The following is an 18,482-nucleotide window of genomic DNA, read 5'->3' on the forward strand; positions in this document are numbered from 1 at the left end:
AACCCATGCAGACATGGAGAGAACACGCAAACTCCACACAGGTAGGACCTGGGAAGCGAACCCAGGTTGGTAACTAGTGGTAAATCCAAATATAATGAAAGATTTAATGAAGAAGTCTAAAAAATATTAACTTTTAAAACAAAAGATGCAAGAATTCCCTCTAATTCTAAGTCACAAGAAAAAATGTGTGAGCTAAGAAAATTATAAAACTGGAAGAATCATAACAGAGATTAGCTAATGCTTCTGACAAATTTTGGTCAATATCTACCATGACCTGGGGATTTGACTAGATATTTAAGAGAATGTATTTAACTTGCCTGAGGATTACAGTGATGATTAGACATCATCCTTATGAGAAATTAAAAACATTACAACTTCACTTTTGGATGTTATCAGGTTTTTACATAGGGTTTAGTCATGGTAGTTATAATTTGGCCTTAATTGTTTGAATTCTTTTAAACAAGTTGAAATATTTGGGGGACTTGCTATATATTGAAGGCTTGCAAATAACCCTGTTTCTGTTATTACTGTACTTACTAAAAAGACATCTAAAATCTGAATGGACAGGAAAGGGTAAAGAAGCATTCGATTTTATATAAAAGCATATTGCTGTCACTGTCCTGCTCCACTGACAGACTGAGGAGATCATTCCTCCCCCACACTATGCGACTCTTCAATTCCACCCAGGAGGTAAACGTTAACATTATACAAAGTTATTGTCTGTCTGTTATACCTTTATAGTTATCACTCTTTAATTTAATATTGTTCTCTATCAGTATGCTGCTGCTGGAGTATGTGAATTTCCCCTTGGGATTAATAAAGTATTCTATCTATCTATCTGTCTGTCTGTCTGTTATGCATCTGCACCTGTATTGAAATACCTGCAATCATGTTTTCAATGAACCGAAGGCAGCCACATGTGACAGTATAATGAAAGCCAGTTTATCAGAGATTTCCAGAAATTGGCAAAATTCACTCATGTGCTGTTTTCTCCAGAAAATTATCAGATTAATGGAAAATGTGATGCAGGTAACAGTGAATTACAAGCCTAGCAGATGACAAACACTTGTCATAGCTGAGAAAAAAAAATTGAAAGACTAAACAATTGAAAGGCTAGAAGAACATTATTTTTAGTTGCTTTAATTTCTTTATTTGAAATTGACTAGGTATTACAAATATTGAAACAGATACTTTTTAAATAGTGGGACAACAAAAATACTGAAAAAAAGAAAATGTCTTTGACAGCATTCTCTTATGAAGAAACAATTAAACAAGCAAAAATAAATCTGCTTTCCTCCATAGTTATCTCCGAACAGAGCTGCTTGTACAGTAGTGCTTAATTTGTAATATGTAATACAGACGTTTGTTCTATAATTGGGAGCTTTCCATTCCAAAAAGCATTGAATTATAGATGGAAGTTTACTCACAACTGATCCTAGGCCAATGATTTGCTCAATGCTCATGACCAAATCTAAGACATCCTTGCACCTATTTAGTTTTGGTTTTGACTATTGATTTACCCCCATCTAGTTGTAATACTACATTTGTGACAGTTTTCTCTGTAGTCTCATACATTTGGATTTTCCTACAAATATCCAATTTTTCATTCCACATCACTAAATACATGTAACTTAGGTTAATCGGCCACTGTAAATTGGCCCCAGCATGAGTACAAGTATGCATGTATGCTTAAATGTGCCCTTTTGATAGACAGGAACCTTATTTCCTACCTTGTTCCCAATGCTGTCTCGCTATAGCTGTTTAGTTTATTGATATATTTTATACACAATGTGTTAAGAAGTCAATTAAATCATACATTAGCATACCATGCCATTTTAAACCTGCTTAATCCTAAGAATGGTTGCAGGGGGAGATTATCTCAGCAAGCATATAGAATAATCCCCTGAACAGGGTGTCAGTCCATTGCAGGATGCAAATTAAAACATTGGGAGAAAATATAGAGGATTGCAACCAGGTAAAAGACAGCATGGAAATTTTCCAATGTAAAATGAGTAGCCCCCAGTGACTGTAAGGTAATTTGGAATATGTTGCATTGCTCACCATAGATATCACATTGCATTATTACATCTTTTACTATTTCTAAATAACAAAACCTAAATAATCCTGTATTGTGTTTTGCTTCAAGATGTTTTGCTTATACGTTCATTAACTCACCTGCTTTATGAAACCTATAAACATATCTTCTCAAGTGTCCTGTATTCCATATGTCTTGCCTTTATTTGATGACTCTGAATTCTACGAGCCCTTTAGCTACTCCTTTGTTAGATGAAAATTCTGCATTCATTTCACCTTTTCTCTAGTATAAAAAAAAAAAATCTTGGAGGGAGACAATACGTGATTTTCTCTGAGACACTTTAACGTCCCACGAGAGACAGTGTAACGTCACACAAGACAAGGCAGTGAAACAAAAGGACAAGCAGAACATGCAGCTCGGTAGCAGCAGCAGCAAGCCAGCTGTTGATCCGACCGCATTTCCTTAGCGTGAGTTCAGCCGACCCCACTTCACAACGCGAGCAGCATTATGCGTCCTGCGAGAAAGAGATTTAACCACTCCCGGGGCCGGAAATAAAGGACAAGTATTGTTTTTAAAAAAAGCTTTAAAGTAAAAGTGAAAATAATGCATATGTAACAGTTCCCATGAAAAGAACATCCAGCCATCCATCCATTATCCAACCCGCTATAGCTTAACTACAGGGTCATGGGGGTCTGCTGGAGCCAACCATAGCCAACACAGGGCGCAAGGCAGGAAACAAACCCTGGGCAGGGCGCCAGCCCACCGCAGATGAAAAGAACAATCTCTTTAAATTGTATATCCTCTAAACCAAACCCGGGGGTGGGCGAGCAAAACGAGCAGGGGGCGGAGCCTCCTACTCATTTAAAAAAAAAAAAAACAAGATTGGTTGCTAGGCCCTGATTGTTATGTGTCTTCAAGTTTATGTTCTGTATTTTCAGTTTGTGCTTCTTTTTGATGTCTTTTCTGTATAATATGTAGTGTTCTTATGTTCATAATGTTTATTTACTTTATGTTCATAGCATTTCAGTTTTGTGATTATCTGTGGAAGTACATGGTTTTATATTCTTTGTATTTTGTGGGTAGTCACTAAAGAGGCGAGGGCTATCTGTCCATCTAAATCTAGGAACTGCCCCCAGTCCTATAAAGCTGCTGCAGCCAGTCATTTCTTTGGGATACACTGCTAAAGTTAGGCGTTAGGTAGTGCTTCTGGGGCTTTTTTTTGTTATTGCTTATTTTTGAATTCCTAGATTTTGACCTTCTCTGTTCTGTTTGTGACTACTTTCCTTGGATTATGTATTGGGACATTCATTGTTTGTTTCTGGATTACTTATTTTAGGCAAGATATATTTGTTTTTTTGATGGTCTTTTGAGGTGTTCTTTATTATTAAGATTATTTTTGAGAATTTAATCAATTTCATTTATAAATATTCTTTGTTCACACTTTTATAACAAGCTAAATGTTCAGGATCACCCTTCCACTTGTAGGGCTTTTGTGGTATTTTTTGGAATTGTTATACTGTACTTGTTTTGCCAGCTTCTCATTTTAGGTCTGCTCCATCTGAAGCCAGCAAGTTGCCTTGGGACCTGGCTAAAGTTATGGTTGCTTCACCTGAGCATACCAGATATAGCTTTTTTGGTCACCATTATTTACGCTGCAGGAAACTCTATTCATGACACTGGTCCTACCTTAATTAGCAGCATACCTGGGCAACTGGTGGCAATTGGTGTAAATTGGACCACCTAACCTAATGTTTGGTTGAGTTTAGCTTTATTTTTAACTCCTTATAGCACTGACTTTTCATCTTGGGCTGCAGTTTTTCTCAGCTGCATAGGTAAGTTGATCAGACCAGTGGTACATGTACTCATGTCTACACACCATATGAGCCAAACCACAAATATTTTTGTACAAGAGTGAAATCTTTTCTCATTGTATGTTAATCTAGCTCAAATGCTAATGAACTTTTGCACAACACTAGACACAGTAGTCATTTGATAATACAAAAATTCAAAGAAGTGCCCGTTCAAATAAGTCACCACAAAATACCCTCAGAATGCTAACAGACACTCCTAAAACACGGCTTCAAATTATCTCAGATTTGCAATGAATTATCCACAGTCAGCACATACTAACTTACAAAGGGTTTATGGCTTATTTGACATGAAATATGGAACATAATATAGTAAAACCACCACAAGTCTAATGAAGACATGGAAAACAAAGGAGAAGAAGAAGACCTTGTGTTTAAGGTTGTTTAAAAAGAAGACATATAGGGGAGGTCTTCAATGAAGTTATAGTAACCATTATAAATCAAGACCTTTACCATGTGTGACGAAGGATTAATGGTACAGCTGAATGTTCCATGTTAATTTGTGGCATCAATTATGTGAACATTCTAGAGGGATATGCGGTAATGAACCCAAAGAATATTTGCACGAACATAAAATATATGAAGTAATCAAGCTTCTCAACTATATTCACACCCTCATCTCTCTCTCTCTCTCTCTCTCTCTCTCTCTCTCTCTCTCTCTCTCTCTCTCTCTCTCTCTCTCTATATATATATATATATAGATATAGATAGATATAAAACGTCTGTATGTCTGTCTGCTTTTCACGAGAGAACTACTTTAGATTGTTTTTCTTTTTTCTATAATTTGCTTGATCATAGTTCACTTGCAGGATTGATATATTTGCACTAATCCGAGACAGAGGCTGCGGGCCAAAGGGAAGGGGAAGTGTGACGTCAGGAGTAGGGAACCAGGCAGGGCACTCCTCACTGTCCTGTTTCACTACTACACGAGCTGCGGGGGACAGCTATTATTGTATAAATTAATGCTGATTTGCTTCCCTAAGTTCTGTCCTACAGTAAATAACCTCAGTGGAAATACATTGATTTTGCAGATTTGAAAGAGGACCATCAGCTGGCAGACAAATGAAGATATTCACTGATGAAAAAGAAGCAACAATTGTTGAAATGGTGCTGGTGAACAATGTTGTACATTTCCGCTAAACAGATGGCTGTCATTGAAAATGTCACTGTATTCCACAACTTTCATACTGTCAGTATATCGACTTATTGATTGAGTCATCAAACATCATAGTGTCAGTATGAAACAAACCTACTGCATGAAATACCATAAACTTACTTGTCTTACAGTAAAGATGTGTGTTCTTGTTATTGTATTACACTCTGTTGGACCATCTGCATGCATACTGATGAGATTAGCCGTAGTCACAGTTTTGTATAGTGGATTACAGTAAATGTTCTGTAGCATTGCACAGTAATAAGACACAGGCTCTGCACTGTGAAACAGATGACTATTTTGGCTATGCCTTGATGAGAAGTATGCTCAGTGTTTCATATGTGATTATCCAGTAACTGTTTGTACCTGTACATATTACTGTTTTGATGCCTGAATACACCTATTTAAACGAGTTATGCTGTTTTGTAGCATGTATTTATTGTTATGATTGAAGGAGTAAATTAAGCGGTGAAAATGGGGAGTTTAGCAAAACACATGGTTTTGCAGATTGTGTTGACTGTGTGAATGTGACTGTTGTTTTCACAACTGTGCTTAAGCAACTGAGAAACAATGCTTTTCTTGCTGTCTTACTGGTTGTAGTTGGCACTGTGTTGTTGTGGTTATTTATTCCTTACATTTACTAACTCCTAAGGCTGAATCTATACAATACCATACCATTTCCAAGCCCTCTTAATCCAGAACAGGGTGTCGACAGGATGCCTATCCCAGAAAGCACAGGACACATGGCAGGAACAATCCCCAATAGGGCTCCAGTCCAACACGGGGTGAATACACTCACATACACTGACTAGAGCCAATTTAGCATCGCCAATCCAACTAACCTTCATGTCAGCGGACTGTGAGAGGAAACACACAAAGGCATAGGCAGAAAATACAGACTATATGTTTGGTGACGTGAATCCAGGTCTCCTCCCCACCTAAATGTACAGTATGTGCTTGTACAATGATTTTCATGCTCTTACAGGTTCGTGTCGATTTCAAACAAAATGAAAAGGTATTTAAAATGCAGGTTTTTCACAATTCAAAATGTGTGCCTCATGCTCAATTCGTGACATCGCAAAGAAAATGTAAACATTTCCTTGAACAATAAGTATCATTTGATTAATGGGTACAGATAGTCTGACATGACAACAGTCGTCAACAACAGTAGAGGCTCTTCCTGAACCTGACTTAGTTCTAACCATGCCCATTTCACAATCATTCTTATTGCAGACCCCCGCAACTTTTCCCGGAGTTCCCAGATTCTCAGAACCCTTTCAAAAACCGCTAATACCCAAGGTAGTCCTAACAAATGACGCTGTAGAATGTAAAGAATTAATCAACTTCGTAGGAAAAGTGCATTAAACATATCCGTTAACTAGGAGAATTCAAACTCAAATACTCTGAAACTGTCTAACAACGTTTTTTTTTTCAGAAATTAGTTTAGGTGGGAAAATTGTAATCTTGACAACATGCATGCCCCATAGAACAGCCAATAAAATTACTTCTTTACCACATGACTTCCCCCAGGGTTACGCTATATTACGTGCCATTATACTGTATGTAACTTGCAAGAGGAGAGGCTGCTGGGCAGGAAGAGCCTAACAATGCGTTTTCTCTGTCACAGGCATAGGTCACATGTACTTGTGTGCAAGAAACAGTAGACCATGTCATTACCCGATCTGCGTGCCTACATGCCATTTCGTTCTTCTCGTCGCTGAGTAGTGACGTCCTCGCTCTGACGCGGTGGATGTGTTGTCATAGATACGGAGCGGCGCCTGCATTTCAAACTGCCTTTACAAAAAGAGAGGTTTAGGAAAATGGAAAACACACGTTTGTAGAGAACCTGATTGTTTGGAAAGTGTCTGACTAAGGTACAGAGGCGTATATTTTGTTTCTCATGATTATTTAAAATCTTTTTAATTTTTATGTACGTTCGAGGTAGACGCCTAATATCGTGTAGAATCCTAGAGTTAAACTCAGTAGTACTTCCTAGTGTGCAGTATTATTGGTGTCGTAGACACCGTAACACTAAAGTTTAAGAATTAATAAAAATGCAAAAAGATAAAATAGAAAATTAAGTTTAGTCGTTTAAAGTGTACATATGTTTAACATGACAGTTTATTGTTTTCAATTGAAGTGATCAATGTGTGTTAAAGTTTTAATATTAAGTAAAATCATAAGACTGGTATTTCACGAGCTCGTTCTTTTAAACATTGTAGTGTTCAACGTCAATCTTCGGCTTTTGCAGTCCTGTGAAAATTTGCCCACGTTTGTCGCTTTTAACTCTGCTCCTTGTTTTGAAAGCGCGAGAATCCCGGGGTTCGATCAGTAGTGTGTGGCGAGCTGCGAGGCACGGTAAGTGCAAGCCCGATCTCAACCACTGAATAATCCGATGCGGTGTATTTAAGTCAGTTATGCTTGTTTTATAGTTTTAAAATGCTATTCTAATACAGCAGTAATAAGGTTCCGTGCAAATGAAACTTTATATCGTGTGAGTCGTTATGGTAGGCGTCGAATGCGAATTGTGCTTATCATGTGCGTCAGACAAGTGACGTACTGACGTACTGTAAGTGCGGGTTTTAATGTAAATATTGACAACTGATTTGGAATCCTCTTCTAGTTGCATGCGGAGACTCCACAGTGGTAGCGAGTGTCAGATACCCATGAAAGTAACACACCTTTCGGGCGGATTGGTGCTTTAAACGAAATTGGAAAGAGCCGAGAATCAAGTGGATATGCTTAGTTTTACCAAAAGTAGCACATGAACTCAGGCATAAGAAATATAATTTTCGAGGTATGGAGAATCTGGAAGGATCTTTTTTGCCCTTTGGGGAAAAAAGAATGACAGAGAGATGAGGTGGATTGTGGTGGGAGTTGAAAGGATAAAGACGAGAGAGACTGAATAAGTAGTGAATGGGGTTGGTAGCATATGGCATGAAAAGAATGGGTAAAAATCCTAAGAAAATCACAGAATTTCTAAAATGGAAAGGGGGGAGTTTGTTGGGCATTGTTGGTAAACCCAGCTAACAGTTTTAAACGGGGCACTTGTAGTGTCTAAAGATATTATAGATATTAACTAAAAACGACACACTCAAAAGAGACATTCTAAAAGATAAAGGTATGAGATGTTTGATTCTAAGGCACACTAGCCCCGTACAGTACACATAAAAATAAATAATGCCAAGGTGACTTTTTTTTATTGATGTTTGGGTGATGACATTATATCCAAGTTGTCCATATAGTAAATTAATTCCTTTGCAATTGTGAAATTGTACAGATTCTATTGATGTCTTGTTATCCATACTGTATTATCTGCAGTGTCTGTGCTCCTGCCTTATGGACCCATTGTCCTGGATTTGAATCCTACAGCCAGTTATACTTTGTGTCAAGTTTGCATGTTCTCCATCCGAGTATACCAGGTTTCTTCCCATACCCTAAAGTTATGTTGTTAAGTTAGTTGGTGATTCTAAATTGGGCACAGGAGGTGTGTACATGAGTGGGCGCCTCATCCAGGACTGGGTTACAACCTTGTACCTGATGTTATGAGCTCAGGCTCAGGAACGCCATGATGCAGAAGTTAATTAAGCAATTGTTAGAATGTTCTTTGTTATACCACCATGTTTTCATGATAAAATAGATAGTTTTTGTCCTGGAGTGCTGCCATGTCAATAACATTTTGTAATTTCATAATTTCCTACCAGTATATGTTTTTACTTTCCTGAAAAATCCATTTGTTTTGTGGAGCATAACAGATTAGTCAATGGGAATAAACTGACTCCTATGAACTCAAAGTTGTGAGTGTAATACAAACATTTCAGAGGAGTAAAACCTGCCCTACTCTAATTTTCTCAATGCAAACAAAAACATGAGGTAAGCAATCTCCCTGAATGAGATGTTGAGTTAGCAGCAGGTATTACTTGGATTCATTGTAATTCTGTTCTAGAGAGCAGGGGCCTCATGCATAACGGCGTGCATAGAATTGGCACTATAACATGACGTAAGCACAAAAGCCGAAATGTGCTTTTGCATAGAAAATTCCAGATGCAGTAATCTGTGCGTACTCCAACTTCCACGTTCTTCCGCTACATAAATCCCGGTCAGCGTGAAAACTAACGCACGTGCACGCGCCTTCTGTCCCGCCCCGTCTCCTCCCAGAATTACACCTCTTTGAATATGCAAATCAATATAAATAGACCTTAAGCTCTGTTTTCTGTGAAAAGGCAATGGGAAAAGCAAGAGGGAAAATAGAAGAATTTCAGCGAATACCAATTTAAGGCAAAGAAAAACGTACTATTTGTTGGTTTATACAGTGGAATAAACAAGAAAAGGAAGTTGATCGAGTAACATAGCATGTCGGGAGAAACCAGCTCAAGTTCACAATGTCGCACAGTGCCCGACATAAAAAAAAGTTGTCAGATATCAAAGTCAACGTGAAAAGGCGAGACGTGGCCCACCGTCTGAGTGTCATATGGAAGCTTTTTAGGGTACAGTGTGAAAAAAAGGAACAGAGTAGGAAAAAAGCACGAAATGTTAACTTTAACCTCGAAATATCTACTTTAATCGCATAGTTTATTTTGTCATTAAAGTACAACATCATAAACTTCATCTTAAATTCATTCAATTTACTAGTTTCTCAGATCCTATCGTAAATAAAGTAGCATGTTAAATGCTTTGTTTTGTATTTGATCTTCTGTGTGCTTTGTCTGTGAATCAGTACATGCTTCTTAAATGGGCTTTCTCTTTCTCCGACAGGGCACAGAATCCATTACATTCGTGATATTACAGCTCTCTGAATAATTAAAATACTGCGATGTATACGTAACATCATTTTCATGATGATTGGAATGAAAGCATGTTATTAAGAACACGATGGCGCAGTGATTGTTCATGTCTCATACAAGATGTTGCTGCGCCATGCGCGACTTTCGATGAAATACTTTATTGTAGCAGTACTGTCTCTTTCAAACGTACTAACTTCCAATTCCTGCCCTTACTTTTCTTTCCCCAAGTACCCAATCGCCACACAATCAGCTCTGTAATAGACGATTCTTCAAAACTTTTAAGGAACATTGAAATATCTTCATAGTACGTGTTTAATAATTCTATCCTTCCAGTGTCACGCCAGTCTCAGCAAATATACAGCGCAAGACAGGAACAATACGTGAACTTGCTAGCGCTGCGGCACCGTGTCCTCACATGTTTAATTATTAACAATACATATTAAATTAAGTTAAAGTTTCATCTGTATAATATAATAAACATTTTGCTGCATTTCATCATACAAATGATATCGCCATCATATGTAAATACGCGCTTTATAAACTGGCGCAGGTTGTGCGATATTATAACTGTAGTGCAAGTTTAGAAGCAATTGATTGAGTGCGTTTATAGTTCTTGGGATGAAACTGTTTCTGAACCACAAGGTCCTTACAGGAAAGGCTTTGAAACATTTTGCTATGGCTTTGGCAGCGTGGGCTTGATGCTGTAATACCGATAATTCTCTTTCCGATCAGCTGCTGCTGTGATTCCCCACTCGGATACAGTGATATAAATACTCTGAGTGGTGCAGTGAGAGTAATATGGAAAAAGATGATCCGCTGTGGCAACCCTTAAAGGGAGCAGCTGAATAAGAAAAAGAAGAAGGTGCGGTGAGAGTAACAACGCTAAAGCAGTTATGGTATTTTGGAATACCATGGCTATTCCCTGGACCATTATATTGTTACAAGTTAATTACAATCAGATGCATTACACTAATAAACAATATGCAGTTAGTTTCAGTGTATTTATAAAGCCGCGTCGCGTCATTGGATACGCATGACAGAGTTCCGCCCACCAACTGTAACCCTCCTCTTGCGTCCACCGTCGCTCTCGAGGCATGCGCACTGCCTGCTCATGTGCCCTTACACAACAACTCACCAAACACAGCCTCAGTCGCTTTCGCCTGTGCTACAGTCCACATGAGAGAGACACACACACACACCCACACACACAGAGGCGTGCGAGAGAGAGACACACACACAGGTGCATGAGAGAGAGAGACACACACACAGGTGCGTGAGAGAGAGACACACACACACACACAGAGGCAGGCGCGTGCATTGTTGCAATGTTACTCTTCTTGGTTGTTTATTAAATTATGGATTTTTCAAATGTTCATTTTTTTCCCTGTGCTTAAAAAAAAGTGTTTTTAGCGAGCAGTTTGTAGCGCTATAGCACGAACTCTTGCAGAGTTAGTTTTCTCAGTTGTTCAAGGTTTTCTCAGTGTTATTCAATGTTTTTACATTTAGTTTACTATTACGCTGTGCATTCTATGGTATAATCTATACTAATAAAAGGCAAAGCCCTCACTGACTGACTAACTCACTGACTCATCACTAATTCTCCAACTTCCCGTATAGGTAGAAGGCTGAAATTTGGCAGGCTCATTCCTTACAGCTTCCTTACAAAAGTTGGGCAGGCTTAATTTCGAAATTCTACGCGTAATGGTCATAACTAGAAGCTATTTTTCTCCATTTACTGTAATGGAGTTGAGCTCGAAAGCCATGGGGGGCGGAGTTTCGTGTGACATCATCACGCCTCTCACGTAATCACGCATTACGTAGAAAACCAGGAAGAGCTACAAAAAGCGCTGAAGAAAACCTGCATTATATAATTAAGAAGGCAGCGAAACAATTAGAAGCGAGCGAGTGACATATAAAACCATATTCAGCGGCTCACGTGAACTGACGCAGTGCGCAGACAAAAAGCAACAGTTCCAAAGAGTGCTGAACAAAAACCAAATTACACTGCTATGCTCAAATAGACAAACTGCACGCCGTGGCGCAATAGTAGAGACTTTGCCTCTAGCGCCAACGTCCGAGGTTCGATTCCCGAGAGGGGATGCACTAAGTATGTACGCGCGCTTCTCGATTCATTTTAGCCTCGCATCCCCTTGGTTTGAGACGTATGAAAAAATATGCGGTTAACGCAGAAAGACAGATCACCAATTGAAGCTTTATGAATAATGGATACTATATTCGCGATCAATGATTGTTTTGGTAAAGCCATACTCAGTATATTTATTAGATGAACGGTAAAAAAGTAAGAGCAAGGGGAGGGTAACTTATTGAGGCACACAGGCAAAACCACAATAGCACGCGGGCTCGATGTACTGTAGTGCGTGTCAACTCAATCTGAATTGCGTGATCACATTCGGAAAAATATTTCTTTTCAAGTTCTATTTAGTCCATATGTGTCAAACTCAAGGCCCACGGGCCACATCCGGCCCGGCGTAATTATATCCGCCCGAGATCATTTTATATACTGTATTATTGTTATTAATGGCCCGGGATATGAAGCGCTGGTAAAACAATAAACTACAGATCCCATAATGCAGCGCTTCAGCTGCCTTGCCGAACACTTGCCGCGTTAATCAAGTCTAGCTTATGATGCTGCAAGTTATTGCAAAACTAGCCCACACGATGCCGAAGAGAAAAGGTGATTCTGAACATAGAGCCTTTAAAAACCGATGGGAGGCTGAGTATATGTTTACTGACATTGCCGGTAAACCAGTGTGTCTCATTTGTGGAGCTAATGTGGCTGTAATTACAGAATTTAATCTAAGACGGCACTATGAGACAAAACATCAAGATAACCTGAAAGACCTGAATGCAATGCACAAGATACAGAAAGCAGAAGAGTTAAAGAAGAATTTGACACTTCAGCAGACGTTTTTACCCGTGCAAAATCACAAACTGATTTCAAGTGAAGCTACTTTTATGGGAGACAAAAATGCATCAGTGCAACTTGCCCCACTTTCCCTGTTGCCAAGTAATGTTGAACCAAGTCGGCACAACAGTGTTCCCAAATACGCACTTTGCTGATAAACTGAGCGCACTGCGCACTGAGTTCGCACGGCGCTTTGGTGACTTTGAAGAACAAAAAAAGAATTTTGAGTTGTTTCACAACCCATTTGCCGTCGATGTGGAAACTGCACCTGTGCAGATTCAGATGGAGGTGATTGAGCTGCAGTGTAATGGCACACTGAAGGCAAAGTACGATACTGCACAGCCTGCACAGTTTATTCACTCCATTCCCGCAGAAATACTCCAGTTCCGTCTACATGTGGCTCGAACCTTGTGCATGTTTGGTACCACATATCTGTGTGAGAAGCTCTTCTTAGTCATGAAGACTAACAAAACAGCACACAGGAGTCGCCTCACTGATGAGCACCTGCAGTCCATCCTGAGAATCTCCACAACACAGAACCTCACACCAAACATAAACAAACTTGATGCCAAAAAAAGATGCCACGCGTCCAAATCTGATAAAATGACATAAGAGCAAAGACAACTGAATGATTTGATTTGTTATTGCTGAAAAGAACAAATTTTATTTATATTTCCAGGGTTTGTTATGCACCATGTTCATATTTGAATTTGTATAATTTTGACAGGATATATTTTTATGGAGAGCAAAATATTATAAGTTATTTAAGGTTTGAGTTGATTTATTCCGGAATTATATTTTGTCGACTAAATAAAAATTCCTTCTATTTAAAATTTAAATAGAACTTGAACAGAAACGATAGTTCATAATATCCACGCAGACTTGCACGTAAGAGCGGGAATCATCCATTTTAACAAGCAGCGTATTGCACTGATACGAAATAGCCTGGCCATTTAATTATTTAGGAATGGATAAATAAATTAAGATTTTGTAGAAATAATGTTTTTCATTTTTCTTCCTTCATGGATTCTGGCACCCCCAGCAACAGTTGCTCGCACCCCAAAGACTGTATATATGTATGTATGTATATATGTATGTATGTGTATATATATATATATATATTTGTGTGTGTATATATGTGTGTGTATGTATATGTATGTGTGTATATGTAGATATGTATATATATGTGGATATATGTGTATATATGTATGTGTATATGTATGTGTGTATATATATATATATATATATATATATATATATATATATGACAGCAACACTCATCACTCACAACAGTGACAAGACAATTACATTGACAATCATTTTAAAAATGTTTCCTTTTCCTTTTCATTACTTCTTTAACACACTACTTCTCTGCTGTGAAGCGCGGGTATTTTGCTAGTTAACTATATTTGTGCTTAAAAACTTAAAAAAATATATATTTACATACAGTTTGTATGGTCTGGAATGGATTAATTGTATTTACTGTTTACAGTTTTGGAATGCATTTTGGTTGTGAATCGAGGTTCCACTGTATATATAATCGACCAAGTCGCCCGACCATGGGGTACGCACGACAGAGCCCCGATCGCCCACTCTGACCCTCCTGCAGCGTCATGGGGAACGCATGACAGAGCCCCAACCGCCAACTCTCACCCTCCTCCCGCGTCCACCCTCACTCTCGAGGCATAAACACTGCTTGCTCATGTGCCCGCCCCCAACACATCACCAAACACATCCTCACTCGCTTTGGTCTGTGCTACAGTCCACATGCAGCTGTGAGCCACGTTGACTGTTCACGCTGATAATGATGCGGCGTATGCTACGCCGCGGGTTGGCTAGTCTTATATAAAAAGCACATAATCACTTTTACAGTGATTGATAATGTGGATAGCAATAAATTAACCTGAACAATATAAAGGCTTACTGTACAAAGGGAGGTACAGTCAAGATAACACCTCAGGAGACAAATACTTGACAAATGCAGCTAAACTTTCAGCTTTCCAGGGATATGGTTGCTCATTTCTGTTTTTACATATTTAACATTATACAATCATTTCCAATCCATTAAACAGTAAGCAAATAGTAAATACTGATTAACTTGAATTAAACATTTCAAATATTAGTATTTGATTAGCCAGGTTTTCTTAACAAATAATGCAGTATTGACTTTACTAAATATTGTGCACTTACTGTATTTAGCTTATTTCTTTAACAAAGGTTCCCAGCCACTGTGGCTTCAGATTTCACTATAGCTGTTTTTGTTTTTTTTAAATCTAAGGCAAATCTTTACTGTTAAAGTTTAGATAGAACTTTATTTATCCCCAGTGGGAAATTTGGCATTTTACAGAAATAAATAAATAAATAAATAGGTGGGTAGGTAAATAAATATACATATACACCTTGTTCTGAACAGACACCAGAATGACTATTAAGCAAGAAAATAAAAAAAAAACAAAAAAGTTCTGATTTGGTTATCACAGTCACCATGTGGCATTATACAGACAAATTGCTGTTGGCATAAAGAACCCCTTGTAGCATTTCTTGGCACACTTCTGCTGAATAATTTTGTTGACTGAAAGTCCTCAGAGTTATTGTTACAGGGAGAGGATGTGCAGCATTGTTCATAATATCACTCAGTTTTGTTTTAATTCTCCTCTTTGCTACTACCTCCAGGGGATCCAGAGGGCATCCTGTAACTGATCCTGCCCATTTAATTAGCTTGTTGATTCTGGGGGCCTCTCTGGAAGTGATGTTACTAGCCAAGCACACCACAGAATAGAATATTGCACTGGCCATCACAGAGTTATAGAAGATGTAAAGGATATCAATTCCCACATTAAATGAATGCAGTCTTTTAAGGAAAAATAGCCTGCTCTACCCTTTCTTCTATAGCTCATCTTTGTTCTGCGACCAGTCCAACCTGTCATTAATGTGGACCCCTAAGTATTTGTAGGAGCAAACCATCTCTACATCCACTACTTGAATAGTGACTAGACAAAGAGGTTGTTTGATGTTGCGAAAGTAAATAACCATGAGTTATTGAGTCATATAATTATGAGTTAAAGAGTTTAATAATGCTTTAGAATTTTAATAAGTGAATTAACTAAAATTAAGACAAAAATATATTCTGTTAGCAGTAGTAAATGTCTTCTAATCAAGACACTGCTTGAAATGTAAAACTTCAGTCAATGTGGCCATCCAATAACAAGCAAGACACGGGTCCAGAAAATGGATGGAATACTTGGTGGATCATTTTATGGTTCTGTCATTGTAAGGACCAAAGTGCTGGCACGTTTTTAAAATCACAAAATGTATTATATACATTAAATTAGCCATTATTTAGGTGATTCTGAACTTGAGGTAATAGCTAATGTCGGTGCTACTTAAATTATCACTTTAAATCTTAATTTGCTGAAATTATTCACAATATTAGTCAAAGTATGAATTTGTCAAAAGCAAAAACCTCATTAACAGCTCCTGCTGATTTACAGTTTACAGGGAATTAAGAAGTGTTAGCAAAGCCCATGTTTAATAGCAGGCCTTGTGTGACAAAAACATTTATTGCTAAACAAAGTTAATAAGCGGAGATTAATAGACCCCAGTTTAAATGAACAGTGCCATGGAATTAAGGTGAGACATTGAGCAGTCAAGCAAAATGACATAATTACAAGAAAGTTTAGAGCCTGCCTGAAGAAGGGGCCTGAGTTGCCTCGAAAGCTTGTACTGTATATTGTAATCTTTTTAGTGTGCCAATAAAAGGTGTCATTTTACTTGACTTCTCATTGCATCCATAATGGCTAACACAGTACAACACCCTGCTACTAAGTGAGACATTAAAATACAGGTGAAATACAGACGCACAAAACAAAGCCTGTAATCATTAGTGTCCATTTTTGTTGAATAAAGCCTATAAATGGCCACTTTGAGATTTAAAATATAAAAATAGCAACATTAACATGACAGCAATGTTTTAATAGCATGCAACTGAATAGAGTCACAGTAATGGATATTAAGTTGTGTATTGAGATAATCGAACCTTTTTTGTTTTCATTATTTATTTATTTATTTTTCTGGGCAAATTGTGCAGATGTCTGCAGTTTGGCTGCATGTCGGTCAGTGTGGAAATCAAATAGGACAAGAATGGTGGAGATTGATTGCAGATAGGGCTGGACCAAACTGCCCAAGTGACAGGTAAAGATTCTCCTTTTTTATGTTATATGTCCTATATAAAAAAAAAAAAACCTAAATAGTGAAGTTGTTTTTTGAAGTTTTTTTTTATTCTTGTTTTCATTGATCTACCAAAACATACAAGTAAGAAAGATTTAAACAAATGCATTATTAATCCTTTTTTATATCAAATTTTTAACAGTTAATGATATCTTAAAGTAAATTAAAAGCCCAACTCTATTTTCATATTTGTTCCAGCAGGTAAATTTTCCTGAGTAAAAATTAAAATGCATGACAATAAGAATCCTAATTCCTTAATTAGGGTAAGCGTGCTAGTCTATTGCATCCCCATAATCGGAATTATCCCATAATAGCCAAAATGATGATAATAATAATATAATTTATTATTATTATTTTTTATTATTAGTGTACATGATGCACCTCCAGTAAACCATTTTCTCTACTCACTTCTAGACTCATTGGGTAAGTCTGTACTACAGAGCAGCCTTTAAAGCCAACATAAAAGGGTTACTTTCAGGGCAATACCAAGAAACATTTTGAGGTTGGGAAGGCCTTGTTTTTTCCCCCCCAGAGCTCCTTCTAGTGGCCAAATATATTCCTGCATATTAGAGCTCCAGTAAGAGGTTAGACATTACTGGTAGGTCTTAGGTGGCTTATCCTCCAAAATATGTAAAAGTGTTCAACATATACTTTACAGTAGATATTTGCTGCCATCTGTAACCCTGGGGTGCTGCTTTAACCTGTGGTAATGTACTTATTTCTATATTGGCATGAAGTACCTCATCTTTGCCTAAGCAAGTGTCCTTCTGTTTCCTAGGGCTTTGCCTAGCTCTGTCTTTGCCTTGTATATTGCCATCCTCCATGTACTTCTGGACACCTATGTCAACTGGACATCATACACAGTTGGTTCTACTCTAAGCTCTTAAACCTTGTTTACTTTGTTCTGTCACTTTTGTCACACTGAATGTCTCCTTATTTGTTTAGGCATCCCCACTTTTCTTTTTCCGTGAGGATTTCATTCTAGTGTTTTTTGTGAAATGTTGTTAGGTTCATGTTTGAGGATATGTTCAATCAGCCTCCATCTGTGAATTTTGATTACCATTCTTACGTCTCTTGTTTTGTTAGTTGTCATAGATCTCTGTTTGATATAATGGCCAGCTGCCAATGGATTCCAAATATTCGTCATAAACTTTTGTTAACAAATGTTTGGACCTTTATAGCTAAATTGTCTATGACTCACAAAGTCCCACAAGTATTTAAAGGAATTGATTTATCACTGGCCTTAAGTATGCACAGCTTAGTAGATCTAGATGTAATTGCCAAGCGGCACGATTTTCAGGGAGATAAAGACTTCAAGTCTTATGTATTCTTATATTAATGTTTAAGTCATTGTCCCCATTCTCTGTAATTAAACTACCTAGCTAGCAAATTATTTTTTTCTGTTACTGAATTTAGAAGAAGGCGTTGTTCATATTCTCTTGTTATTGCTGGTGCTGATATCCAGTCTTGCATATTTAACATGTGCAAA

At 37.8% G+C, this 18,482-nt stretch overlaps 1 protein-coding gene across 3 annotated transcripts in view; it reads left to right on the forward strand.

Annotated features, from left to right (window-relative positions):
* Positions 1 to 18,482, forward strand: part of LOC120515808 (tubulin beta chain-like) — a 54,498-nt gene that overhangs the window by 12,417 nt on the left and 23,599 nt on the right. The window contains exons 1-2 of one of the 3 annotated variants that reach the window (XM_039737128.1): positions 6,644 to 6,930; positions 16,854 to 16,957. In XM_039737128.1, the coding sequence (XP_039593062.1) occupies positions 16,854 to 16,957 (104 nt within the window). In that variant the 5' untranslated portion in view covers positions 6,644 to 6,930. Of the gene's footprint in view, positions 1 to 6,643; positions 6,931 to 7,395; positions 7,415 to 16,853; positions 16,958 to 18,482 lie in introns of those variants that run through there. The other 2 variants (XM_039737129.1, XM_039737127.1) reach the window with 2 other exon arrangements.

Source organism: Polypterus senegalus, chromosome 15 (genome assembly GCF_016835505.1).
Source record: "Polypterus senegalus isolate Bchr_013 chromosome 15, ASM1683550v1, whole genome shotgun sequence".
Lineage (NCBI taxonomy): Eukaryota > Metazoa > Chordata > Cladistia > Polypteriformes > Polypteridae > Polypterus > Polypterus senegalus.